At 41.6% G+C, this 27795-nt stretch overlaps 3 protein-coding genes across 13 annotated transcripts in view; 2 read left to right on the top strand and 1 right to left on the bottom strand.

The window, feature by feature from the left end:
- Positions 1-17685, top strand: part of CRYZL1 (crystallin zeta like 1) — a 28153-nt gene extending 10468 nt beyond the window's left edge. For 3 of the 10 annotated variants that reach the window (XM_087756165.1, XM_087756167.1, XM_087756166.1), the window contains exons 6-14: positions 1045-1113; positions 3161-3294; positions 4112-4223; positions 8088-8111; positions 8913-9011; positions 9758-9879; positions 10352-10457; positions 12148-12193; positions 12907-14117. In XM_087756165.1, coding sequence (XP_087612291.1) covers positions 1045-1113; positions 3161-3294; positions 4112-4223; positions 8088-8111; positions 8913-9011; positions 9758-9879; positions 10352-10457; positions 12148-12193; positions 12907-13006 — 812 coding nt within the window. In that variant the 3' untranslated portion in view covers positions 13007-14117. Of the gene's footprint in view, positions 1-1044; positions 1114-3160; positions 3295-4111; positions 4224-8087; positions 8112-8912; positions 9012-9757; positions 9880-10351; positions 10574-12146; positions 12194-12906; positions 14134-16266; positions 16344-17566 lie in introns of those variants that run through there. The other 7 variants (XM_087756162.1, XM_087756161.1, XM_087756169.1 and 4 more) reach the window with 7 other exon arrangements.
- Positions 15587-22220, top strand: DONSON (DNA replication fork stabilization factor DONSON). Its single transcript, XM_087756160.1, has 10 exons — positions 15587-15939; positions 16267-16347; positions 17567-17770; positions 18152-18330; positions 18843-19021; positions 19120-19243; positions 19364-19474; positions 20457-20655; positions 21335-21550; positions 21844-22220. The coding sequence occupies exons 1-10, from the start codon at positions 15661-15663 to the stop codon at positions 21979-21981; spliced, it is 1710 nt and encodes a 569-aa protein (XP_087612286.1). The 5' UTR covers positions 15587-15660; the 3' UTR covers positions 21982-22220.
- Positions 22221-25698: 3478 nt separating this feature from the next.
- Positions 25699-27795, bottom strand: part of SON (SON DNA and RNA binding protein) — a 40801-nt gene continuing 38704 nt past the window's right edge. For both annotated transcript variants that reach the window (XM_087756152.1, XM_087756153.1), the window contains exon 12: positions 25699-27605. In XM_087756152.1, coding sequence (XP_087612278.1) covers positions 27447-27605 — 159 coding nt within the window. In that variant the 3' untranslated portion in view covers positions 25699-27446. The remainder of the gene's footprint in view (positions 27606-27795) is intronic.

The following is a 27795-nucleotide window of genomic DNA, read 5'->3' as shown; positions in this document are numbered from 1 at the left end:
ATAGTGATGTTGTAAGAAAGTGTGTTCTGTTCCGAGATTCTTGCCCTTCTTGCATTATTTCCTACTTGCACAATAGCTGCTGTAGATAGCTATTTCAGACTTTCTATTATTATTATTCCATAGATAAACCCTTGAGAGATCTGCAGATGTATACAAGCACTGTAGGGTAACCATTTTTTAATGGGAGTTGTGAAAGACTGGAAATCGCAGCCCAGTTTGCTGAGGATTTTAAGCAAAAGCTGTTGCTTTCGTCTAAATGGAGTATAGGGTTCGGATGGGAGAAGGAATAAAATATTGTTTTACCGAGGAAAGAGGGTACATCTATTCAGAAGACTGATCGGATGCCAGAACCTACTGTTCATGAATCTCCTTCTTTGGCCAGTGGAGGAAAAAAGCACTGTTATGACCAGGATAGATTTCTTTTTTTTTCTTCTGCCTGTTCTGTGTTTGATTTCTGTCTTCCATGGGTGTGTTTTTTTCCTTTCAGTTTCTCTTCTCTATTCCAACTTTTTAAAACTTATACTTACAAGCATTCTTGCTTGCTCTTCCTCTGCTTCTTTCCGTCCCTTTTTTGCTGCCTTTGCTAACAACACACTTAAAGGCATCAGGATGGAAGAGTAGAGGTATCGGTAGTGCGGCTTGTTCTGGGCCCATCTGCAATATGAGAGTTTGATTTTCTTCTTTGTTAGCCATGGCCCAGAGTAGAAACAGGAGCAGTGATCAGCGTGAGAGCAGTGTGAAATGAGTTCAGACGTGACCTGACAAAAATTAAGCGTGCCAGTAGCAAAAAGTACTCCGTAGTGTCCCCGTTCTTTCTCTCCCCAACCCCAAAATGCTGTTTGGAGCACCTTTGGAACCGTCTCGTGCGCTGTGCCCATAGAGATTACAGGCTGTTACCCTGCCAAGTTTTCTTAACCTGTCGTAAACTTGACAAGAGGGCAACGGAACCACGGACTGAGCAGAACTAACAATTTCATTAGGAACTTGTTTTGCTTATAACATATGCTTGTTTTAAATTAAAGGTCTATGTTCAATTTTTTGCAGGAATTTTGCCCCTGGATTCTGAAGAGTCTGGTCTTTGTGAAGTTATTCTAGTTCATGAGCATTATTTGGGTACGTAGTTCATATATTTTACTAATATTTACATTTACTATATCTTTAGACTTCAGTTTAGCTTTTCTAATGGGGAGTTAATTAACTTGGACCTTTGGGCAAACTTGTTCTATATAGCAACATTCAGACATTCTGTCTACTCCATCTGTTCGTAGAAGCTTTGAATACTGTGTACTCTCACAGATTTTTTTCTTTTGCCGTTGTCATTTAATGGGTTAATTACGTGCCTAAACCACACAAGCTGACTCTTCTTTTTTTTTTTTTTTTTTCATTCTAAGTTCCCTTTTTGTTGCTTTATTGCCTTTCTACTTTTTCCTCGTCTCATCTGTCACAAAATTAAATGAGGAGAAATTTGCCTTTTTCCTCACTTTGACTCAATCCAGGAACATCACTTGTGACCGGACTAACAGATGGGATAAAATTAGCAGACTAGAAGCTGGAGCAAGGAATTTTCGGAGAATGAGGATCAGGGAAAACTAGTATTGAAACATTCTTTCCAATTATTGTGAGCTTCCAGTTTCCCCTTTTTGGGCATAGAGTGTTTTGATGTGTAGAATACTAAATTTGGGAATATATGTGCTTCTCCCAACAGTTTGTTGCGTTACTTTGAGCAAGCTACTCTTTTGCTCAAATTAGTTTGTATTGTGTTTCTGTGACTGTCCATTAATTCAACCTGTGTAGTTATGAGGTGACTCCTTGAAATTTGTTTATACCAAAACTGAAACCCTACTTTTATTGCTTATACTGTGGTAAAATATCCTCTCCGTGTTTTTTAATATATATGAGAGGTCAACAAATATTATTTAAGTTGACTTGTTTGAAGATAAAATCTTCCTGACTAGCTACGGCAGCTTTTGCAAAATAAGTCATGGACTCATGGAGATGAAAAAATAAGGTTCATTCTTTGTAACACTTGGAAGTACAAATCAAGCAAAATGGAATCTCAAGGTCTGTGCTGCCTTATCACTATTTACATTAGCTATAGGCAGAAAATATTTCTGACTTTGTACTACCTTCAGTAGCTCGCTTTGTGCTAAATAGTATGAACCGGCACACAAAGTGATGATGCTGGTGATGACCCCTAGAATTCTTTTCCAGCACACTGATAAATGATCCGATGATCGCATTGCTTATGTTGTTTCATAGCTTCCCCAGTTCAGGCTACGCTGTCAATTCTTATGCTTAAAGAGACAGACCAAACTTTTCCAGTCTTTTTCCTTTCTAGTGTGCCTCAAGGGGATTGCGCTTACATAGTTCAGCTCTATGCTGGACTCTCAGCTAGGCTATGATGATTTCCTAGGTTAGTATCAAGGTCTCTGCTAAATCATGTAAATTGCTTACATTAAAAGTGGTGTTTGAACTTGTGATTTCTAGTTAACGGAGTACTTCATTAACGTTACCTCCCCAGGCTTCTAAGCGTGTGGATAGAATGGGAAGACTCTTTAAGCGCCTTGTAGGTAGAGACAACAGAAAGCAGAGATGACAAATAATGTTATCTTGACCTTTATCTCTCTTAAAATGTGTTATAACTTCCAGAAGCTCTTTATACCAATGGATTATTAAGTAGAAGATTCTAACCTATAGAGAAAGAGAATTAGGAATCATGGGTTGGAACTCGCATTGTATGTTCTCTGTGTCAGAATTATCTTTGTGAAAAGGAGACGAGGCCTTGTCAGATCATTTCTGTCAGGAGGTTATGGTAGGAAGTGGGTCTCTCTTTCTTTTTTCCTGTTTAAATACTGTATTTGTATTTGAACTTGCTCACAAGAGTGCTGCAGAAGCAAACTGATTATTCTTGGAATAACAATTGCCTTTTCCACGTGGACTCCATGTAGCTGACCTAACACTGCCATGAGCCACAACATCAGAATATTGCCTTTGTGAAATAGATCATAATTACACTTCTAGATTATTTGACTTGTATATTTTTTTTTATGTTTTAGAAATTTATGAAGTCTAAAAAATAATTCTGAGTGAAATGTCAGGGACTTGATGCTTTTTTCCCCATCTGGTGTTTTTGTTTTGTTTGTTTTTTCCCCAAAATTAGTTCGTAAACCAGAAAAAGTTTGTTGGGTTGAAGCAGCCGGGGCTGTTCGTGATGGTGTCCGAGCATACACAGCTCTACACTACCTTTCCCAAGTCTCTCCTGGAAAAACTGTCCTTGTAATGGATGGAGCAAGTGTAGGTAACAACTGTGCAATAATAACAATTCTGGAACAGAAAGATTACCTCTGCCATATGTAACTGTCTTATCACCAGAATGACTGCATTTCTTACAACATACTAAACTTAAAATACCTTGTATTTTACTCCTGGTAGTGCCCTTAACTAATGGATTAATAGGAGGGGCTGTCCCACATAAGATACTGAGCCAAGAATACAGTCCTTTACATGTTGTGCAGGTAGTGAAGAGGGAGTTCTATTCTGGTGTTTTACCTTGACATAGTTTTACCCTAAGCCCTCAGGTATACCTGGAGGACAGTGCCTTAATTTTTTATTCCTTTCCCACCACTGCTTTTTAACTTCTTTTAGATATAAATAATTTCGTTTGCATTACTGCAAACTTTATTGCTAATGAGGGTGTGGAGCTTGCCTCAGCCAAGATTTGTTAATGTAAATGTGGCTGGGGCTTTTCCCTTGGTAGCACTTCTTCCTTCAACAAGCAAGCAAGCCCAAAGCTACAAGTTGCAATTGCAGTTAAGGTACTTGTGTTACTTAAAGTAGAATCTGAGCTATTTTGTTGAAGAGGAGAACTAGTTAACTCCTAAAAGTTTGTTCAGAGCTTCCCAGTCAATGAAAAGACTTTTTTGGCCTCCCTTGGAACAGCAGCAGATCTGTGAATATTCAAATTCTTGGTTCAGATGTGTTTTATTGAAGGAGTAAGTTCAGTTCTGGATACTCTCCTGACACCTCCTGAATGTCCTTTGCAATATAATCTTTCTTAAACTGCATCTAATTGTTGCTGTAAATAAATTAATCTACCTTATTTCTTCTGCAGCCATTCGGTACAATAGCTATTCAGTTAGCACAACATAGAGGAGCTAAAGTAATCTCTACTGCATACAGTCTTGAAGATAAGCAGTACCTGGAGAGGCTTAGATCTCCTGTGGGTAAGTTATATTCCTCAGTGCTAAAGTTTATGCTAAACAGTGTTTCAAAATATTTTTTTTAGTAGCTGAAAACTGAAATACAAATTTGTAAATAGTCTAATTAAATAGTTTTTAAAATTATTCTGTACTCCATAGGTATTTAATTTCTATTTTAGGTGTACTTAATGGCATTTTTATTCTTCATTTAAGTTGTGATGACTGTCTCTCAGTATTTTCAATTTCACACAATAGTGCTTGAGCGCTGGTTTTTGGCCTAACTACTCAAGAAGTCTTTTCATTTTATAAAATTGTTGCTTGTGAACAAGAAGAAAGCATTACTAAATCACCAGTATCACAGTATGTAATCTAGGTAACTGAGCCAGAGCTCAGATGTAATCATATCCTTGAGATACAGTATTCATCAGGCTCAAATTACTTCTAATAGTATTTTATCAAGCTGTGTGGCAGCTCACTTTCAAGTAGTGTCATAACTGTAGCTGGACACTCAAAGGCCCTGCATTTTCCGATTTTCCAAATGAGCTTTGCATTGGATGTAATACTTGCATTCATCTATGACTTCTTCCATTTCTTCTGTTTGATACTTAAGTTTTTGGGTTTTTTTCCCTCAAAATAACAGTGCTATTTGGACCATGGGAAAAGACTCTATCTCAAAGCTACTAGCATCTTTCCTGATCAAACTTTTTCTTATTTCAATGCTGTAGAGTTGAGGAAAGTAGAATATTTCTTTATCCAGACAGTTTTAAAATGGCATTGCGAAGTCCAGTTTGATTGCAGTCCATGAACTTTGCTGTACAGCGAACAAAAGGTTAAAACTGGTGTCTGATACTGCCTCCTCAAAATGCAATGACTGTCCCGGTATAATCACCAAGTTTATTTTTCAGGGTATGATTTTTGTTGTCGTTCAAAGAAGTGTGAGTACCTGTGTCTCTTGCGAGAATATCTTTGTGGGGAAAGCATTGTGTAGTCAGTTACCACGTCTACATATATTACAGTCGCATCAATCAAAATAGATAGGGTTAAGATGAGATCTGATTAAAAGATAATGTCAAGGTTAACTGTCCCTGACTCCGACTCCTTTCTCCTTTGTCGTTTTGCATAGTAATATCGTTAGCAATCTTGGCTCTCCAAATGGCGAATCAGAGCAGCTTTCAGACCTCCTCTCTTGTTCTTAGTGACTCACTAAAATCAGGCACTGCTGATACGCAGGTGCACATAGTATTGTCCTTGTGTTCTCCCTGCTGGCTCAAGAATAGTAAGCTAGCAGAGGGATGAAATAAGCCAGAGAGCTGCTCTTTAGGCACAGAGAGAACAGAGTTCTTGTCAATTTTAATTCCTTTCTGGCTCCCGAGAACAGAACGGGCAGTGGAAGCACAGAGACAACACAGTGTGCCTGTGCGTTCTGGGGCTGCACGTTCACACACATCTGCAGTGCCGGGGAGTGATTCGCTTCCAGCCTACCAAGTGAGTATTTAGCTCCTCCAGTAGCGCCTTTGGAGCGCTGATAATGCAGCAGGAAGTGGAGTGCTGTGCAGAGGTTGTTACCCAAGAGCAGGGAGAAAGACGTCGTTGCTGTCTGACCTTCATGATCTTCAACAGGGAACTGCAAAGTTTTGTGTTGGGAATGTGAGCATTTCTTCTAAGGCCTGGCAGACTTAACGTCTCCAGATTTTTAGATTACTTCTATTTTTTTTGCAACTTCACAAAAAAAGCTATTTTTTCCTTATTTCAGAAGTCTTTTTTTACTGTAACAGTAGACATTAGAGACATCAGAACATGAAGCATTCTTGTGAATGCTGTTAATATGTAGGGGTTTGTTATGGCAGCTGTTACAGAGTAAGAGAGTAAATGCAAAATACCAAAAACTTCGCTTTGTAGTATTTCATGGGTATATTTTGCTAATGACGTGAAAACTTTATTAGCTAAGAAATGACTTTGCAATTAATGTTATTATCATAGTCCTGTCAGCACATAGGAATGTGACTTTGGGTTGCTTGGCATATTTACTTTTTGCTGGTGTTTTTAAGTTACGTGAATGTTGATTAAAAAATAAATGCTCTAAGTAACCCCAGCGTAACTAGCTATATCTAAGCTGGTTTCTAATGTCTGTGAGCGGAGGGTTTTTCAGTTTTGTGCTTATTTAATGGTTTTTTTTGATTATTTTTTAGCAAGAGTCAGTTGTCAATGGGCAGCAGTTTCTGTTATCAGTGTATAGCGTAACTAGCTGCTTCATAAAATGGCTGAAATAACCATCTCTTGCAGTGAAAAGGCCATGGCTTATATTGCTCATGTATGTGCTTGTTTTACAACAATAGGAGTTTAGTTTAGCAGTTTTGCAAATGTTTGTAGAACATAAACATTAGGGTAAAAAAATTTTAATTGCAACTTTACTTCAAATAAAGAGAGATAACCTGGGTACAGCATTAAAAAGAGAAACAGTTTGAGTGTGAAAGCAAAAAGCCACTGGTTTTGCATTTTGTGGGTTTTTTGTGTGGGTTCTTTTTTTTTCTTTTTTTTTTTTTTTTAATAAATATGATTCCAGTGCCTGAAGTAGAAGTTCCTGTTAATGTTTAAGGATTTATATTTAGACCAACAGGATGGGGCCTTTGCATGTCTTCAGTAATCTATGGACTAAATATAATAATAGTACGAAGGAGGAGATTATAACAAATCTTGAAATTTTAATGCCGATGTTTCAGACTAGAGACAGAATATTACATATATAATGTGATGAGTTTCTGTTAGAGAACAGAAGGAAAAAATATATATACACATATATGTATTTCTTCTGTTGCCTAGGTTACCCCCTTCTTTTTTTGGTCTGGTTTGTGGCTTGTTGTTTGGGTTTTTTTCTCTTTAAAACCAACATTGAGCTTTCAGTGGATACGTTTCTGGTAAGAACTCATCAGTGATTTCACGGCTCTCTTGAGCATGTTCAGTAAACCAAGCAGCCGATCTTTTGTGTGACAGTTTTTAAACTCTGTGGCTGAACTTACTGGGCGAGAGTAAACTCTGTTAGCAAGTTGTGGAAATATTGATGTTTCTACTTCTCACCAACAGCGAAAGAAGAGAGAAACTGAAGCCTTTTTGCCAGTCAGAATAACGTTACTTTAGAAGTTGTGCAAGTCACAGAAAAAGAAACTGAACTAATTTACAAAAGTTTTGTGAGAAATTTTGCATAAATGACAAAGGATTATAGAAAATCACATTATAATCTGTTGCTCAGGCTTTTCCACAGCGGAGAGAAATTGTTACGGCATTTTGCTAGGAAGGAAATTGAACAGGATTTGGATGAGTACTGTTTGAACTATTGTATTGAGTTAAGTAACAAAATTGGAAAATTTTGCTAAACAGAAACCGGAAAATAATCAAACTGATTAAACTATTGCCTTTCTTCTTGATAGTCAGGCTTTGAGTCTATTAAATCAGAATTATTATCAAAAAGTGAAACTATTTGTAGAAACTTTATACCATGACAAATTGCCGTGTTAAGAAAAAACTTTGAGCTTCTTGACTGAAGAAACTAATAAGAAAATAATATTATGGGGTTTTATTTGCATACAGGGAATGCGACTGTCATTATTAAATTAATGTGACATCTTTATTAAATTATGACCATGTGTGTTCTCTTTAGCCAGATAATTTGACTTCAGTGAAAAAAATTGAATTGATTGACCTAAGAGTTTGAATGCATCTTACGATTTGATTGGAAGGAGAAAAAAAAAACAAAAACAACAAAAAAACCACCAAAAAACCCACCACAACCCCAACGCATTAACTGAGCATTTGTTAATATTCTTCTCAATGACCAGTTTCTTGCAATTTTTCTTCTTTCCTTCCTTCCCACCCCCTTTGGTTAAATTCAAGAAGGTATACGGCAGCCTTTAGTGGGTAAGTACACATTGCAAATTTGAGTTTAATCCATTATGCTTTGGAAATGTGCCTCCAAATTTATTTGACATTATTTCAGTTATCATTTTGCTGAGAAGTCTTTGGCCTGTTTGGTTTCTAAATGTTTGTTCTACCTCATAATTATGAAACAAAACTAAAAACCTTAGCTGCTACTTCTCTGCCCTAGTTATTCCTGATGCTGTGGTTTATCTTTATAATGATCTATAAATAAGGTATCACAGATATATGAGAAGAAGATGTATTAGTGACTTTCAGTTCAGAAATATTTGAAGAGGAGATGTAAAAACTTCCATCTTAATATTTATTTAATGAGCCAAAGAGCCATTTTGAGGTTAAAAACATCATGCAGAAAGTAATATATTAATAAGCTTATCCATGCTGTGAGATAAGTAACGATGCTACTAAGCATTATTTTAAAGAACAGATGGATATAATAAGGTTAAAACACTTGCTGGAATCGTAAGTCAAGTCCGTGCCTCGTAAGTGACTGAATTTATTGCGTTTTTACATGTTTACTTCTGACTTGCACTGGGAGACAGGGCCCCGTGCCAGGGAGAATGTGGTTTTGTTTCCTACTATGACGTGGAAGCAAGAGAACCTTCTTTTTGTTGTTGATCTTGCACTGTATTGGAAAATGAAAAAAACTACTGGCTATTTTTTTTTTTTGACTTAGCTGCAAACTTGCTTGCAGTGCTTCCAGAAACTAGAAATTTTCTGTTCTGCTCTGAATCTAAACTCTACATTTTTATTGTAATTGACTAAATGTACTGCTCTTTCTAGCTCGAGTGATAGATGCATCAACTGGAAAGATAGATCTGGCAGAAAGCTGCTTGGAAGAAACAGGCGGCCTGGGAGTGGACATTGTTCTAGATGCTGGAGGTATGTAACTGATGAAAATCTGGTCTTTGGAGCACCATTAGTGGCGGGGGGGTATTATTATTTCCAAATAATATAGGTGGAGGCTGCATCAGCTCAAACGATTACATTTAGTTTCTTGTTCCCGTGCAATTTTCTGTATGTGTCTTTACTCAATAGATCTCCTTAAGCAAGATCTCTTTCAGATCTCCTCATATCACCCTCTAGTGGAAGCATCTCATACTGTTAGTCATCTGCTAAATTTTTCTGAATTTTTTCCTCTATTTCAAACTGAAAAGAAAAAAAAGTGTTTAAAGAGTAGAGCTGTGACATCATTGTTTATGCTACCTTATTTTAATACAAAAATTACTCCATAATCGCCAGTACTGTCAACCTGTATTCAAAAACAATTGTAATAGTTAAGTCTGAAGTTACTATTTTTAGCTGAAGAAATTTAAGAACTTAGAGTTCCACTAAAATGTGTTAAAAATAATATGTATTGAATTTCCTAAATCTTCTACTTTCTCAGATATTCTCGTGTGACTAACAGCATAATTTAATTGTAGTGCTGTTCCAGACAGCCATCCTTCATTGTGTATAGTCATATGCATACATTGCAACTTGTTTGTATCCAAAGACACAGGGCTGTAAAGAATCCCAAGAGATGTGCTTTTCAGTACAGGAAGAGATGGACATTTCATTCGGAACAGAATTTTCTTCTGAGCTCAAATGAATTTGTTCTTTTCTTCCCCTCACCACCCCCCCCCCAGTGAAATTATATAGTGCTGAAGATGAATCAACTTCAAAATCACAGTTGCTGCCTCATAAGCATGATATCATTACTCTTCTTGGTGTTGGGGGACACTGGATAACAACAGAAAAAAACCTTCAGGTAAAGATACGTGTCAGTTAGTTTGTACCACAGTCTATGTAAAGATATGTCTGTGAGCTGCTGTCATGGCTGAATGGTTCCCCACTGTTAAATAACAGCAGTTTTCACTTAAGAAAACTTTCAGATCCAGAAAAGGGGAAGTATATAGCATTAACAACAAATGTTTTTATATTCCTTCCGGACAATTTTGGGGCTGTTTTCTCTAAGACAGTAGTAAGTTATGTTAATAGTTTGGCTATACTGATATTTTAAAGGACCTGTTTTGTTTGGCTCAGGATATTAAACTGTTTGACAAGACAGAAAAGTATCATTTAAAGCTATGAATATTACAAGTTTGCAAGGTTCTAAGAATGGGCAAGGGGTGGTATTTTGTTCCGTTTGTTTTTTTAACCATCAATATAAAACAACCATTTAACCTTTATTTTTTATAGGAAAATATAACTGAATAACATTTTTCTTCATTTTGTTTAAGCTGGATCCTCCAGATAGCCATTCCTTGTTTCTTAAAGGAGCCACAGTCTCCTTTCTGAATGATGAGATATGGAGCTTGTCCAATATACAGCAAGGGAAGTATCTCTATATCCTTTTGATGGTCATTTTGAATACTGACTGCTAATACGAGTGGATGGAAATATAACCGAGAAACCAACTAACAGATTCTCTTCTCCTCAGTCATGTAACCACAGGCTTAAAGGTCAGCACAGCTAAGCATATGGTGTAACTCAAATATAACATGCACTCCTGTTTTAAGCTAGTCTCTGCATTCCTTCTAAATATACGTCTCTACATGCTTCATTAAAAGCAGTACTGAAATAGAAAACACACATTCTGGAGAAAATGCAATATTTTGGTTCAAGATTGAACCAATTGATTGAAGATTTGATTCTGTAAGTTTTTTATATCATGCATATGACGTTTTTGAAAATTTTTTTTGTTCTTTTGGGCAGTAGATGCATCATCTGTAAATCTTAATGCAATCAGCTTAACTGTAAAAGTTAAGGAAAAGGTTATGAAGCCAAAATATTTTATTTGCAATGCTATGTACATAAAATTTATTGAGGAAAGATGTGGCTGTGGGAAGAGGAATGTCTCCTTCATTTGCATTACCTACATTTGGTCTTAAGCAGCTTGGACTCTGAGCTTTCTACTCGCATGACAGTTTTCAGTGGATTGCTTCAAGTAATGGAAGGTTTGTCTGTTTATGGCTTTAAGGACCCTCCCTGTTGTGTACTGCACTGCAGATTATGAGATCTGCTGAATCACTTTTGCAGTTTAGCAGAAGAGCAGAGGCAGGTGTAGATTAAATCACTCGATTTGCGAAACGACTAACTATACTGCAAGGAAGTCCTCCCCTCCTCCACTAAACTGCAAAGTAGATGAGGCAAGGTCAGGCACACTGAGGAAATATTTATGGGATGCAGGTTATCATGAATCATTTCATAGTTTGGTATTTTTGTTGAATGCTTACTGAGTAGTTATCCACATATAAAAAGTAAGCTGACTAAACAGTAAGATTTCTTCGGTCGTCTCCTGGGGTATCTTTAATAACAACAGCATGTTTTATCACAACAGGCTTTAAAAGTGGAAAGGAAAAATCTACTTTTTTTGTATCTGTATATCTTGTGAAATTCTTGAACATATGGCATTAATATCATCTGAAGAAATCGCAAGGTGATTGCTTTTTAAATGGCTTGAGCTTCAAATATTAACCAGATTGTTCTTAAAATGAAGGAATGTTGGCTTTTTAGGTTCATATAAAGACTAAATACAGCCTCATCTGTCACATTGTCATGAATGTTCATCATTAACTCAAAGATCCCTTACAGATGCACAGTGGTGCTCCAAGATTTTACAGACTCAGATATGTTCCCAACTTTATTTTGATTTTTACCTCAGATGTCTCTATGAATAGTAGGGATAGTTCACTGTTACCAAAGTCTGTCATCTTCATTCTGCACAAAAAATGCAATTGCCATTCTGGTTGATTAATGTTGCACTAGTGCGGGCTGCATTTGTCAGTCTTAACCCTTTTGCTGTACTTTTCAAAATTCCATTTTCCATATTCGTTTCTGAATGCTATTTCAGGGAAGGAGGTTTCTGATCTATAAACAAGTGCATAAATCCAATCTAAAGATTGGAATTAAGGTTAATTTTCATTTTGCCTTGATCCCGCTGGTTTTGTATCAATGCAGGGCTCTTGCCAGCAAATGTGATTACAGAAAGATTTATCTGTAGGTACGTTGCTACCTTGACAGTGCTCTTAGATACCCATCTTAGAAGATATAATGGAGAAATTATCAAGTAGCATTTTCAGGTGAGAGATGTGGGGTTTTTTTTTTCTTGCCTTTTTTTTTTTTTAATTCAGCATTAGAAGTAGAAAACTCTTCCCAGCACTGTACTGCAAATTTATATTGGGATGCTCAGGAAAAGATGCCTCACATAGTTTATATGGAGCAGTTTATGGTCTATTTCTGTTTGAAATATAGCAGGCTAAGCACAAGGAAACTTGGTAAACCCCACGATTATGCTGCATGTCAAAATTTAACAGAGGCAGCACATTCTTTTCTTGGTGGAGGAAAAGCATATATCTGGCTGCTCAGCAGTGTGTCTGATTGAGAAATGGTGTTGGCTGTAAAAGACATTAGGTCTGTCCAATACTCCTCTGAGAAGAGTGACAGCTTCACTAGATACGAAGACTGCCATAATGAGGTGGGAATGGCAGATCCTTTCTCTTAATGCAGGGTAACAGTATTGCTGTTGAGCAAAAACCTCACCCGCCCCACCTTTTTTTTTTTTTTTTTTTTTTCCCCCCTTTGTGAGAAGGATATCTTTTAATTAACTTCTGTTTCCTGTTTGCTTTAGGGCTCTCCCTTCTTCTGTGAACCAAAGCAATGCTATTAAAACTTTTATTTTGTTTAAGGAGTAAGGTTTACATAGTGAAAGTAAAGTCTATAGCAGTTGTCCTGCAATATTTCTGTTGACTTAAGCATGCTCACCAGACATTTCTGACATATTTTTCCATTTTAGGCCTCAGCTGGATGAACCGATCCCATTGTATGAAGCCAAAGTTTCTATGGAAATAGTTCAGAAGAATCAAGCAAGAAAAAGACAAGTCATCCAGTTCTGACACACAATTTCCAGATTCCTAAGCCTGTGGAAGATAAAGAAACGTAATGTATTTGAGAAGTAAATTAGCGTACACTTTAAAATAATTCTGTAACCAGAATTTAAAGATCTTTTGTACCTCAGCACAAATGGTCTGTGAAGCTCCTGTGACTTCAGGGTTGGTTTTTTTTTGGATCCAGTTGAGCAGAATGTTCCCATCAGCAACTTCTAAAGAGGCGGTCTTGACACACAAATCTTGTCTGCCCTGCCCCAGTTACAAATGCCAGTAACATCTACAGGCAAACTCAGTTGCTGTAGTTTTTCAACAGTAAGAAATTAAAGGGGGAAAAAAAAAAAAATCTCGTGTTTTTTATTAGTCTTCCCTTTTCCAGCCCCTACCAATAATCACCTTTATTTTACCTTTTGCTTTTGACTGCATTGAGACTGAGCGCTCTCTGCAGTACACTTAAGTCTTTCATCCACATTTTAAATGGTTACTGAATTGAAAGGCAAACCCCTCAGAATTGGCAAGGATGCTGAAGGGAAGGATGTGGCGCTGACATATCAAGAGTTTCCCCCATGGGTGATTTTCTTCATTTTAGCAACCAGGCAGTAAATCTAGTGTCCATAAGCCGATCATGTCATTCAGATGCTAGAGGCACTTTATGGATCTTGTTACTGTAGTGTTATCTTTGGTATCTTTCCAGTAAGACGTTCCTATGCTGTGCACTTTCACTTCCCCTCTTTTAACCGCAGTCCCGTGCCTAGCACAGCTCAAATCTGTTTATCCAACATCAGCCGTTACCGTGAACCATCTGCAAATCAGCAGTAGGGAAGGAACTGCTGTTTTTCTTTCTTCAAAGCATATGGCTTCTTACTTGCTCTTATTTGAGAGCAAAAATATTTTTTCTGTTCAAGTGTGCTGTTCGTTTTCACTGTGTGGATAGCTCAAACAGTGGACACTAGCACTTTAAACCAGTGTCAGCTGGAACATTTGAGTGAAAATAGACTATCTAGAACCAGGATTAATCTGTCTTCTGTCATTCACTGGACTTGTAGTAGGTTTTTGGCAAATGATGCAAGGAAAGCATATAAAAGCATGAGTAGATCTTATTTTACTAGTAATGGGATGTAATGCAGCTGTGAAAATGTGATGCTTTTGTGCACGTGTGTACACACACACACACACATCTAAAGCATGTGAATCCTCTGTTAGTTTGACATTTATTCTGAAGCTTTGTACCCAACTGCTTATTTTTTCCTGGTGTTGTTCATTTTAGCTTAAATGTTGCAAAATAAAGTAGATCAGAGGAAACAAAATAAGAGTTAAAAAAATAAGGTTTAATAAAACAGGAACAACCACTGACAAAACTGCGGAAGAAAGATTCTATAGCATAGTTTTTATTTTACTAGATCTTTTGTCAGTAGATATGTTGCTCCTAACTGCATATATGAATGTCTTTTGAATCCCATGTACAATAGACTAAGGCTAGCTATCGCTGAAGTGGTCTTAGTCTTTCAGCTGGATCAGGTTATGAAGCAAATATCTCTTTGTACTTAAGTTGTTAAGTAAGTTGCCTATTGGTGCATTTAGTTGGCTGAGATGCCTCAGCGTTTCCTAATGCTCTTTTGTAATGCTAGGTTTAGATTTAGATGTGCTTGAACAAGAGGGTTCGTGAGGCGCCCTAAGCAATTGCCTCCTCTTTCGCACGTCCCCCGACAGAAGAAAGCAGAAAATAGTTTTGAGTGCGAGAGCAAGGCTCTCCAGCTCTGGAGCTTTGACAAGAAAGTCGCATACGCTTCACTGCTACCTGTACGCCGGTCTGGCAGCCCCGTGAAGGCTGCCCGTGGTCTCCTGTAGTGCTAATAACGCTGAGAGGCATGCCAGGAGCAGCGCCGGCTCAGGCTCTTGCCCGGGTGTTGCCGAGGATGTTCCTGAGCTCGAGCCCCACGCAGCCAGATGACGCGTGGAGGATGCGTAGGTTGCCGTGAAGGGCAGCCACGTGTCTTCAAAGCCAGCTTTGCGTCTGGATTAGTTTTATAATCCATCGTTGTTTTATTTAATGGCCTTCAGAGCTCTGTTTTGGAAAGGATCATCTGTCTAGCATGGGCTGAAAACTACTGCCTGTTTTTTGGTGGTGAGGGGACGGGTGCCTTTCTGCAACATGATCTAAAGCAAAATACTCCAGCGTGGGCCCTAGCCAGTGCCACGAATTGCTATCAAAACTCGTTTTCTACTCCAAAGATGCACATTAGTCTCACATGTAGCCATATTCCGGTATCCTCACAGGCGATTTTTGTCCTGGTGTGGCAAGGTGGCAATTTCCTTAATACCTGACTGGAGAAATGCATGGATTTATATAATAAATTTTGTTATATAAATCCATATATAATGGATTCAGAAATCCATTTACGCTTTTCTTTATTGGCTAGCCGAAGCGGGGTGAGAGAGCGGTGGCAGGGCGGCGGCCGCGGTCCCCGGGGCTGGCGGGAAGAGGTGGCCCGGCCGCACCGAGGCGTTCCCTCACGGCGGCCGGAGGAAATGGCGGCGGCCGCCGCGTTCCCTCAGCGCCGCCCAGGGGCGGAGCTCGCCCCTTTTCGCGCCAAGCCGGGACAGCGGCTCCCGCCCGGCAGCTGCGTCCCGTCCCGTCCCGTCCCGCTCGGCGCCGCCCGGCCATGGCCGCCTCCGCCGTGCCCGGGTATTCGCCCGGCTTCAAGAAGCCGCCGGCGATGCTGCGGCTGAAGCGCAAACGGCTTCGGAGGAGCGAGCCCGCCGCCGCCGCTCCCCCGCCCTGCGGCGCGGCCCCGCGGGCCCCCTCCGCGCCCGCCCGCCGCAACCCCTTCTCCAGGCTGGACAACGCGCCGCGGGCGGCCCGCACCCCCCAGCCGCGGGAGCGGGGCCAGCGGCCGCCGCCACCGGCGGGCGAGTCCCCCTCGGCGGCGCCCTTCTGGCAGGTAGGGCCGAGCCCCGGCCCCGCGGTGGCCGAAGCGGGGCGGGAGAGGCATGGGGAGAACGGGGAAGGGGCCTCCGCCGGCGGCCGTCGCCCTCCGCCCGGCGCAGCAGCCCCGGCCCGGGGCCCGCTCCCCCTGGAAAAGCCAGCCCCGGCCTGGGGCGTGCCCTGGCTTGGTGCGTAGGCTGAAACCGAGCTGTTGCACTTCGCCTCTTGCAGCACCTATGTGCTTCGTATCACTCGGAAATTTCACTGCAAGGGGCGTTTTTTTTAATTATCATCAACCCGGTTTTTATTTTGTGCTGCGTCTTAACGCTCCTTTTTTCTTCAGCTTTTAGAGCCTGTTTGTGAAGATAAGCCCACCAGGAGAGCAGAGCCCTCTGAAAGAACCGACCGCCTCTCCCTAACCGATGTATGAAACAGCACGAGCTGCTTCTGAAATGTTTTTTTTGCTGTTCTCGGTTCACAAAAAAACCTGAAACTGTTTAACTTAGTATTTGATGGTCCATCTCTGTATAAAACGATGTACTAAAACATCAGCATTGAAGAAAATTTCTTAAATTGCCTTGACGTTTACTGTTAGGTGACAGTCTTTTAAGCGCCAGCCTTCTGCCTGACATCGCTACTGTTGCAGTTCTAGTTGACAGAGGTTGTTGTCTTCTTCCGGTTTTATTACCACGTGTAATATAATTCTGTTTCTTAGTTCTATATTTTATTGAGATGAGGATGTTCTTCAAAGTGATAGGTCTCCTGCAGTCTTTTATTCAGCTACAGAAAGGGAACAGCTTCACCAGGGACAAGGAAAGAGAGAATACCTGAAAACCAGTCCTTGAAAGAGAGTGACAAGCAGACAACGTCTAACATTGTTACAGGTTCAGAAACTTAAGTTCAAACTAACTTAGCAGAACAGAAAAATGACCTCTCAAAAAGAACACTCTGTCCTAGAGCTCCCCAGTGGGGTTTTTTTGCATCCTCGAGGAAGCATCTGACATTACAATCACCAAGACAGGATGAAATGAAATAACTTTTGGCATGGAAAGTCTTGTTGTCCTAAACTTCAGGCTAAGTTTTCTTCTTTTGAATTATTCATCCTTTTATCTGTTCCTAGTTTATGACTTTCAGAAAGACCCCTGTAAATGAAAACCCTGTTTTGCTTTTGTATAAACAATATGCCATATTTCTATTAGAATCTGTTACTGACTAAAATGATCAGTTGCCTATAGACTGTGACTTTGGTTAGCCTATGACAGTTAAACTGTGTGCAACTTGGAATACAGAAAATCTGTCTGCAAAAAATTTTTTTAAGTATGTCTCTTAATGCGAGTACTTCCTTAGGATTAAAATGAGATAGGTTTTTTTTGCTGTTGCACTGAATTGGACAAAACCATGCAGGACACGACAGGTTTAACTTGTCTTTTTAGAGGCTACTAAACTCAAGACGTTACATGTAACAGCCATAGTCCTGGCTAGTCCAGTGTCTGGTCTGCCTGCCAGGAAAGGTATATTAAATCAACAAGAGAGCAGACCTAACCATGCTAAAATATAAATAGGAAGCTACATAGTTATGTTTTTGGTTTGGTTTGTTTTTTTAATTTTCCGTGGGTTAACTGGTGCTATTTCTCTTTTGTAAGGACCTTCATTTACCTGTTGCTGCACCCGAAGTTCCCTCCTCACCAAGACATGAATTTCCTGCAGACTGGAGTATTAAAACACGACTTTTATTTATGTCTTCCCAACCTTTCACCTGGGCAGAACATTTAAAAGCACAAGAGGAAGCTCAAGGATTTGCTCAGCATTGTAGAGCTACAGAAACAAACCTGCCACAGAGCGTACAGGTAATACTTCAGAGGGTAGCTCGAAGCTCCGGCTTTAGAAAGCAGAATGTGCCTTTGCACCTTTCCTTAAACATGCTGGCAGTGAAGGTTTGATCGTGTCTTGTTTTGATCTTACTTGCATTGAGAATAAGGCTCAATTAGTCTACTAACTCCATCCATGGCTTGTACCCTCTGGGGGAAACAGTGATAAGTGAGTGGTTGTTTTAACTTCAGCTATGGAGCAGTTAGTTGCCAGTGGCTGTCCGTCTTTCTTCAGTCCAGCTTATTCACAAGCCTGGGAATTTTTTTTAGTATCTAGCGTAATATTTTTTTAATCCGTCACTTGCAACGCTGCCTTACGTAAAGTATTACTGTCCTCATGAAATACTTTTTGAAATCTAGGAACCAAAACTCTCCACAGAACTGCGTTGTGCCTTTCAGCAAAGCCTCGTTTACTGGCTTCACCCTTCACTGCCATGGCTGCAGCTCTTCCCTCGGATTGGAGCAGACAGAAAAATAGTGGGAAAGGCCAGTCCTTGGTCACAGGATGAAGCCTTGCAACAAGTGCTAATGAGCGACTGGTAAGTGGAACCAAACAATTGATGTATTTAGTGTGATTAAGACAACGGCATTTTAATTAATGCACAAGTTCTTTCCATTTTTATGAAAAAGCTTTTTGATTTATTTTTTTTCCCAGCTATAGAATGCTTGTTATTTTGAGGACCAGGCTAGGGAAGTAAGTTCAAGACTAAAGCTACCTTCTTGTGTTAAATGCCCCTTTCCAATCCTAGTTATTGTTTTGGGTAGAATTCTGTAAATCCCGTTCGTTAAGTTGCCTTTGCTGCTTCGTGTAAACTCCACGTGCTAGAAAGCAAGTATGCTGGGAGAGCACAGCGCTCGCAGACAGGCTGCGTTTCAGAGGAGTGCAGCTTCCTAGAGGAGGAGCACGTCTGAAAATCTGACGGATCATTCCGTGCGCTCTCAAACCTGTGCAGAGTACGCATACGTCAGTAACACCCAGCGAAATCCAGTTTGATGTGTCAGTCGCCAAGAATTCACTGCAGTTACAGAATTGTTTTATTCCAATTTGCAGGTCTGTCAGCTTTACTTCTCTCTACAATCTGCTGAAAGCCAAACTGTGTCCCTACTTCTATATATGTACCTACCAGTTTACCGTCCTGTTCCGTGCGGCTGGTCTTGCGGGAAGCGACGTTATCACAGCTGTAATTTCTCCCACAACTAGGGGTTTAAGGGAAGCCATGAGAAATGAAGGTAAGGCGAGACCAGTCCGACTGGGATTTGAATAACTGATAAAGTGCGTTAGCTGTGTTACAAAACCGTTCATTGCTTTCTTTCCTCCTCTGTTCAAGGCATAGAGTTTTCTTTACCTTTGGTGGAAGAAAGTAGAACCAGGAAACAGAAAAACTCTGAAGTGAATTTGGAAACAGAAGTTGTTAACAGCCACGAAGTGGGCAACAGCATGGAAGACGGAGAGTACGTAATAAGTCTGCTACAGTGCTAGATTTCAAGGCCATCTGCGGACTCCTGCACATGCCATTTGGAAAACCTTGGTAGGAAGCATCGCCATCCTAACACCGATTCTGTGTTTCCCAGGGAACCAGCTCCAAGTGATGATGATGACGATGATGATGAAAGTTTCTCTTGGCTTGAGGAGATGGGAGTCCAGGACAAGGTTAAGAAACCGGATGCTATTTCTATTAAACTGTATCCTTTCCTTGAGCATCATGACACTGGAAAACCCTGCAGATACTATCTTTTTGTGGACTAGGTTTAAGTTTTATAAAAGCTTTTGAGAGCTTATTTCCAAGTATTAATCCTCACATTACTTCATATTAAGAGACTCTGCATGTCTTTTTGACTCTCTTTATGACAGGTGTTTCTAGGCGCTCCTCTTCTTGAAGGAAAAGCCATTGTGAATCATTAATGCAACTTTGTAAGATCCATCTGTTAGGTCACAAACTGATGCGTCACCTCGCATATAGGTTCACTGGCAAGACTCGTTAGATTTTTTAATTTTTTTTTAAAGCAAAGGGTGTCTGTTTGTGTTGGCCAATTTTACACTGGGAAGTGGTGTGGCGTAGTAGGGACGCAGCTGTAGACCAGAAGAGCCGCTGCTGGGAACCCGTACGTGTTTCAGAGGGAGCGATTAACTCGGTCTTCCTCTGGTTCCATTTGCGCTTGTGCTGCCCCGTGCAGCCTCTGCTGGCTTTCGCCCAAGAGGAATCTCATCTCAGCTTCTTGAGACTGCCCCGCAGCAACGCACGGTACGTGGGGACAGCCAGGGGACGCGCTTCAAAAGCAGACTCCTGACTGACCTCCAAACGCTCATGTTTTTAGGTTTGCTTTGAAGCAAAATTCGTAGTAAAACTAGGAGTTGCTAACTTCATAGGTATTCAGTAAACATGACTTGCCAGCTGTTAGACATTGGACCTGGAAAATGCGTTTTCTCTCACAACTTTAATAATGACATCAGAAGTCAGGTTTAAGATGCTGCTTAATATTTGACGAACAAATCTGAATCAGTCTAAAGCTTGGTGGTCTTTTTGGTTTTGTTTGTTTAAATGACTTGATTGGTCAGAGGCGGGGGGGAGGGGGTTCTTCTGGAGTTGCGCCGCCCCGATTCTTCCTTTGGTGCATTGATGCTTTCTGCTTCCTCGGGGTTTTCCTTTGACTCCGGTCAATACAGTCGTAAGGAGAAGCATGAGGTGCAGATGGATCACAAACCCGAATCCCTTGCGTTAGTGAAAGGAACGAACACCTTCACCTTGCTGAACTTCTTGATAAGCTGTAAGAGCCTTGTGGCTGTTGCAGGTCCACAAGCAGGGCTTCCACCAACTTTGTTGTCCCCTGTTGCTTTCCGAGGTGGAACAATGCAAACGCTCAAAGTAAGTAACAACGCAACCGTCGCTGTTTTCCAATACAGAAAAGAAAGTTGTTTCTTCACCCGGTAGATGGGACGTGGACTTTGTGTAGTCTCCCTCAGGTACAGCAGAGTAATTTTTGTTGCTGTAGCCTGAGTTAGCAATACAGACTGCCTCCTAAATCGCCCCTACCCACGTAGATCTGTGCTGCCAAACGGAAATCCCGTTTCCATTCTTCACATCCTGATGCAGAAGAGGTTAAGCAGACTTCCCAGATGCTAAAACGGTTCTTAAAGAGATTCCCGAGATCTGACAGGGTCTCAGACTACCGCAGCTGCTTGCAGGGGGGGAGCCTCTGAACCACGGCTCACTGTCTGTTACCGCACGGAGGCGGCGGATACTAACGGATATGCTGTTAGGACAGGTAGTGCCGCCCTCTTCCACCGGAGCAGTTCAGCACTGTTCTTCTGCAGTTAACTTTCTTAATACAGTACAGCATTCCTGTGTTTATTTATATTCCTATATATTCCACAGTTAGTACATTTTAGGAGTTGTAGACAGTATTTTAGATAGTAAAACCATCATAATACTCAAAAGTATTTTGAACTTTTAATAGGAGTGTGGCACTGCAGTTTTGAAGTAAATGAAAACCAGGACTTGGTTTGGCGTGTCAAAAACTAATCCTGTGTGCTCTTGTCTTCAGGCTCGAAGTACAAATGCCAAGGCCAGGGTTCAGTCGGCCTACGAGGACATATTCAGTTTGGAGATCGCGGGGCCCGTCATGCCCCATTCCCTGCATTCGCTGACCACGCTGCTCAAGTCCGCGCAGAGGGGAGCCTTCTCTGCCGTGTTATACACACACGAGCCAACGGCCGTGTTTAACGCTCACCTTGACAACGCAAGCCCTGCCTTAAACAAGGTAAGGAAACTAGCAGAGGCAATCTTTCCCGTTAGGAATAGTATCTTTATTACAAACTGTAGGACACCGAGTGACACAAAACTTTCCCTTAATACGTGGGTTTACACCCAATGACTCACGATCGCCACCCGGCAGCCCCCTGGGGCCTGTTGTTCCCTCAGAAATGGAATAATCGGAAAATCGGCTTTTCAGGAGTTCCCCGGGGGTAGGCAAGTGAACACTAAAAACTACAGGTATTTCAAACAGAAATACCCATTCGGTGTCTCTCCTATTCTTCACGTGAATTTCTGCAGGAAACCATATGCAAAGATCTTCCTACGTGTGGACTGCATCCTAAGACTTTGGATCAACTGAGTCAGCGTCCAACATTGGGAAAATCTTCCATCCGCTTTCTGGAAATGAAGGATTACGCGTATACCTGGAAGTCCTAGTAGGTACGCTAGTCCCGCCGAGTGGCGAAGAACGCGCGCTGGTGCGCGGCTGCTGTGCTTCGTTCGGCTCCTCGGGGGCAGCGGGAGGGATGCAGTCTAGTTGAACATCACAGACAACTACTGCACATCACCCATCATAAAACGCTCGAAAGGACGTCTGAAGGAAATGAAGGAAGAGGCCTTGGGCGTCTCCTTTTGTATTTTAGAAAGCCTTTTTTAAATAAAACTTTGTAAATCTACTTTATTGGTCTGAATTGCGTCTGGAAGGTCTGTATTCTTCATGCACAGGCAAATTCTATTCAGAAGTATGGGATTTCTGCTACTGCTCTGTGCGGTAACTCCTACCCATTTTGGATGGGTGGAATTCTTGGCAAATCCCCTTCCAAGACCGCTTACGGCACCGTGCCAGAAGCTTGACAGCTACCCCTGGGTCTGCTGCACCTCTTGGGTTGGAGTCAGCTCTGGACTCCACAAAGACAGGTCAAAAAGTCGGACGGACGCAAGCACAGAGTTGTGGCTGCAGCCGCATCAGATTAAAAGGTTAAGATTCCTCAGAACTGCTCGGCATAGCTGTCTAGTATTCCCACACCCACTTCGGTTAAAACGAGCTCGACTTTTAAAAAGCGATTTGTACAAACCATGACCTGACTCGCAACATGTTGGAGCAGTAACAGCCTTGTGCCGCCTGATGGAAGGCAGAGAAAACGCAGCCGGGGGCTGCCGCGCTGACGCTGTTATGTTCATAGCAATCGCGGAGTCTGTTAAGAGGGGTGATGCGGTCTGTTTCGCTTCGGGTACTCCAAGCCGTTAGTCTGGAGGCAGGTATGTCACTTCTTACACAGCTGCCAGGTGCCTCCTGCAGCAGAGAATACTAAATCTCGAGAGCAATATGTAGGATACCGTCACGCTCGTGCACTCCAGCGAAATTCCCAACTCAACTGTGCGCGGAACATAAAGCCGTGCTCGCACCAGCCAGTGCCGCTCTGCTCACCACCTCGCAATCCATCACTGATCTCAAACAAACAGTAACTTCAGAGCGCAGGCAGGTCTTACTTGAGAAAACAACCTGTAAACTTAAAAAAATGGGGGCAGGTAAACGAGTTACTGCAGCTTGAGGCACGACGAAAGCTTCCCGTGCCTTCCAGTTGCTTTCTATCAACGCCAGTTGACGTGTCCTACCCTGAGAATACAGCACGTACGCAGTTACGCTGGGATGCTTTATGTTCCCAGTTGTCACTTGAACTACCCTGACACTGCCAGCCTAGCGGGACACTGGGCAAGACAACACCTAGATAAAGGGGAAGTCCCTCTCTTATGATGGAAGACGGCACCTTTGAATATTAAATACTTCGATCATGTCAAATACTCCGTTTCTGGGGGAGTGCAAGGTAGTACAATCTGACTTTAATTAATTTTTACACTTCTCCCTAACTGACCTAGAAGCAAATCACTGAACTTTTCCCCTTTGGTTAGTATCGGACACCAAGAGTGAAAATCCAGTGCTAATGGCATCGTGGGGAACACCAGGAGACCGGGCTTCTCCAGTGGCTGGTGGGTTAATCACACTTTCATTTCCAGTCACTTTTTGTGAGAGTAACAGTTAACGCCGCCGGTTTTGTCTGCCTCCGTCCGTCGGAGCCTCTGCCGCTGGGCCTTGCAGCAGCCATCTGCTGTCAGCAAACTTTGAGCCCCGCGCCACAGCTCACCAACAGCGGGCCTCAGGGCGACGGCGCTCTGGTGCGCCCTGCGGAGCGCGGCTGCCCCCGCCGTCGCACGGGTGGGCCCTTCCGAAAGCTGCTCACCGCCTCCGAGCCACCGCCCCGGTTCTGAAACAGGCAGCACCGTCGGAGCGCGGGCTCGAGGAATGGGACTACGTACAGGGTGCGTTAGCACACGGAACAAGTCACTGATCGCAACAGGAAAAAGCAATTCTGTAGCTGCCTCTGCGGGAAAGCAATTTTAATCAAGCCGATAACCATTCTGGTATGTGGGCTTCGGCCTATCTATTTCTGGGAAATACAATAATGACTATTAACTGCAGTTCCAGTTTGCATTTTCACATCTAGCACGTTACAGTTCTGGAGAGACACTAACACCAGGCGATAGCTTGCAGTTGTTTTTTTAAAAAAAAAAAAAAAAAAAATCGAATTGCAATTACATCCTTGTAGTTTGGAACTGTGGAATTTCAAAAATTTACCACCAAGCTCTTCATCACATGCTTTGCGCCACTACCTGAGCTGTAGCTCCCCCTTGTACTGCAAACTGTCTGTTGGTTTGGAGCCATAGCTTTGCCTGTCATTTCAGGAGCATACTCCCGTTACTTACAGCCCGGATTCAGGGCTGTTCTTGAAGCTCGCTTGGCTGCAACGAACTTTCCCTGCAGAAGCTACAGCATTGCACTGCCCCGTCTGCTGCTCTGCCGCCTAAAGGTATGGTCAGTAAATACTACCGCTCTTCCAGACACTTGCAGAGCAGCAAGGTTTATTTAACCTGTCCAAATGGGGGAATTTTCATCACAACTACGTTTTGTCTGGGAGAGCTAGAGACTGGAGCAGTTGATCAAGACTTCAGTTTTTGCACTCTAAGAGGTGATTTCGAATTTTCCAAGGCGTAGGAACTTCACCTTCCTGCTCCTCCAGTCCGAACTATTTAAAAACTACTACTTAGAAGACCGCCAAGAAATCGTTCTGGTGGGAGCTGGCTACAAGTTCTCGGGCACCTGTTTCAAAACGCTCCTCCCTCGCGTGACAGGGAAGTCAGAAGCACTTTTCAGCAAGGTTACTTCTAGGAAAACAGTTCTACAGCAAAAGGAAATCCAACAGCCCAACAGATCACGTCTTCCATCAGCAGGAGTCACAGACTATTCACCTTTAGGACAGCTGAAGTGCTGCATAAATAACCAGGTTCCAAGAAGAGTGTTTCCTAGTTGTTCTTTTTAATGTATCACTACTTGTCTATTCCTGCATGCAAAGGACACTCAAACCAATTCAAATTTACAAATTTAACAGAAGCACATCGCTGCACTAGCTTTAGATTCATATATCATTCTAAACAACAAGGAATGAAACTAAAACAGAAACCTTAAAATCAGGAAGTGTCATAATTAGGGCATTACAGACCTTAATTGTTTTCTTTTTTTTTTTTTTTTTTTTTTGTAAGTCTTCCTGAAGACCCCAGGTTAAATCCACACACAGTACCACGTCTTTTAAGGCATCAAATCCAGAACTTGCCTAAATGGTTATTTTTCAAATGGAGTCTTCAATGGGATTGAGCTCATCTGCTCCTTGCTGCTGTGGGATAACATGGATCTTTACATTATACATGGGGAATAGAGAGCAAAAAAAGAACAAAACAGCAAGTACAAGAGATGGTATGTTCCCGGATTTGGTACTGTACAGCTATGAAACCAGTGCTTACACGGACACCGCAGACTAAACAGAACGATCAACATCTCTGATGCTTTAGCTCTATCAAACCAGGTATTTAAACAAAAGTCTGATTAGGAGCTGCTCCCACATCCCCGGTTAATTACTTTAAGTCGTACATCAAAAAGCCAGACTTCAGCTAAGACAGATACAACACCCAGTTCTCCCAGCGTAGACCTTTTCATTGCTGTACCATCGTATTCACTTTTGGTTTTTATACACACCTTCCAAGTAGTTCAGCAAATGAGGCAAGGAGATCTTCAAACATTTAGTCAGAGACTGAAGGCGAGAAGCCAAAGGGAAAAAAGTTTTTAATTAAAGACAACTACGTCCATGAAAATGAAGATTAACTGAGGCATTTCTAGAGCGCTTTGACAGACTAATAAGGGGCTTTATTTCTCGGAAGTGTGTGGTGGAGAACCAAATACCATTTCTCTGCTGTACACAACATGAGACGTTGAACCTCGTCCCCTTAGGGCAAAGACAGACACCTTGTTCCATATAACAGTTGACAGAATACACACAAGTCACCCTACTTTGTGGAAGAAGAGGTACTAGTAATTCTTCACCTCCACGTTCCTACTGCCGTTGCGAAGGTCATTATTCACTTTAGGCCTGAGCGCAGCCTTACTGCGTACAAACTGTATTTTGTTCCTGCCCCAGGCGAAGCTCTGGTCAGTAGATGTAATACAAAGAGACCTCAACAAGTCTTTTCTGAAAGAAGCACCTGAACTACTGAGTCCATAAACCCTGGCAATCTGCTCGTAACTCAGACAAATCTGGCAAGAGGTGTACAATGCCCTTTCCAATTCAAAGTGCACGTAGCTAAAGTACTAATACTTCTTAAATTAAAAAAAAAAAAAAGAGGAAAAAAAAGAAGGAAAAGTTTTCTACCTTCTCTCCCTTGTCGAACTGCCAAAACTCTGGATCAGGCTGCCTCCTTGAGGGCAGAGTACCATTACGGAAAATTGAAGCCCAAGGAGTTAATTTGGTAATAGTCCAAAGCAACCAAACGTGACTAGAACTGATTCTGCAACCCTAACAGCTGTTGGTAAGCTTCATAAAGCGTACTTTTATACTGTGCGTTTCTTCAAAGAGTTCTTTTGGCATACATTTTAATTACTGTTTACTGACCAGTGATTAGGATTATGAACTTGTGCTGCTTTATTGACCAAGTTGGGTACAACAATTTAAGCATCATTCTATCCCCTCCCTCCCCCCCCGAATCCAGTTGTAGATTTGTTAGAGTTTAAAATTCACATTAACCACAAATTCATACAATCAACATCAGGCAGTGTGTTAATTTGTTTGGAATAGACAACTCCATCGTCTCCCTTCTCAGAACATGCAGGGAGAGTCACCTTTACATCGCAAGTCTCATCGGTTCCATTGCTGGACTTTCTGCCGTCCCTTTGAAAGCGAGTCTTTTGCCTAATCACGTATGTCCTAGAGTACGGGCTGTAGGGCCAGTCGCGCTGCACCACCGAGTTAAACCCCCAAACAAAACGCAACGAGAAGCCGCGGTGTTAACACTGTACAACAGGGCTGCCACCGCGCGCGTTGCCAGGGGGGTCACAGTACTGGCCCGGTATCTGTCCAGCAGTACACGCCAGCCTCCACTAGACTAGTAAGGTAAGCCGCACCACCTTTCACCAGCTGTCGGCAAAAGTGCAAGAGTAGCTTTACCGAGCCCGGGGAAAACTGCAGCATAGTACAAAACAGTATGAAAGTGTTAACATTCCGTATTGAAGAGAAATTGCATGAGTTTTAAAACAAGGGTTTAGATTACTGATGCCTCCAGAGTCTGTCGTCTGATTTAGTCATTTAAGAAATAATTACATCACTAATGTAAACAATATAAACATACCAAAAACTAAGTATGATTTAAATACATTTTGATGGTACAAAAGAAAAACCTGAAGGTGTCTGTACAGTTTTTACAACGTGGGAATTGCCAATGTATTTACAACATGAAAGGGCAAATACCATTTTTGTGCAGAGTAAAATTATCTGAAATAATGTCAATATAAAAAACAATATCTAGCGGTGTGAGGCACTCCTAAACATGGTGGTATTAACCATGCTTTCCTTTGGTACAAGTCCCATCGCTTGGAGAGCCGCAGTTGCTGCTGTGGCTTTAGCATGCTTCTTATTAAGGCTGGCAAAAGTAGGCCTGTATTCGTTTCCATTGACTCTCACCTGTTTGCGAAAGAGAGGGAGGAAAAAAGAAAGCATTAGAAGGGGCCTCCTCACTTCTGTTTCAAGGCAGCGCTACAGCGCTCCTTTAAGCATGTTCTCTATGAATTTCTCTTTCGGGGTAGAACAAAAATCCACGTCTGGTCTGTAAGGACAAGCATTTCCAAACAGTAACTGCTAACACAAGATACTA

The sequence above is a fragment of the Nipponia nippon genome, unplaced genomic scaffold (assembly GCF_047370975.1).
Source record: "Nipponia nippon isolate SJK-2023a ecotype South Korea unplaced genomic scaffold, ASM4737097v1 scaffold_2, whole genome shotgun sequence".
Lineage (NCBI taxonomy): Eukaryota > Metazoa > Chordata > Aves > Pelecaniformes > Threskiornithidae > Nipponia > Nipponia nippon.
Note: the sequence above shows the minus strand (reverse complement) of the source record. Positions and strands in the feature narration are given on the sequence as shown.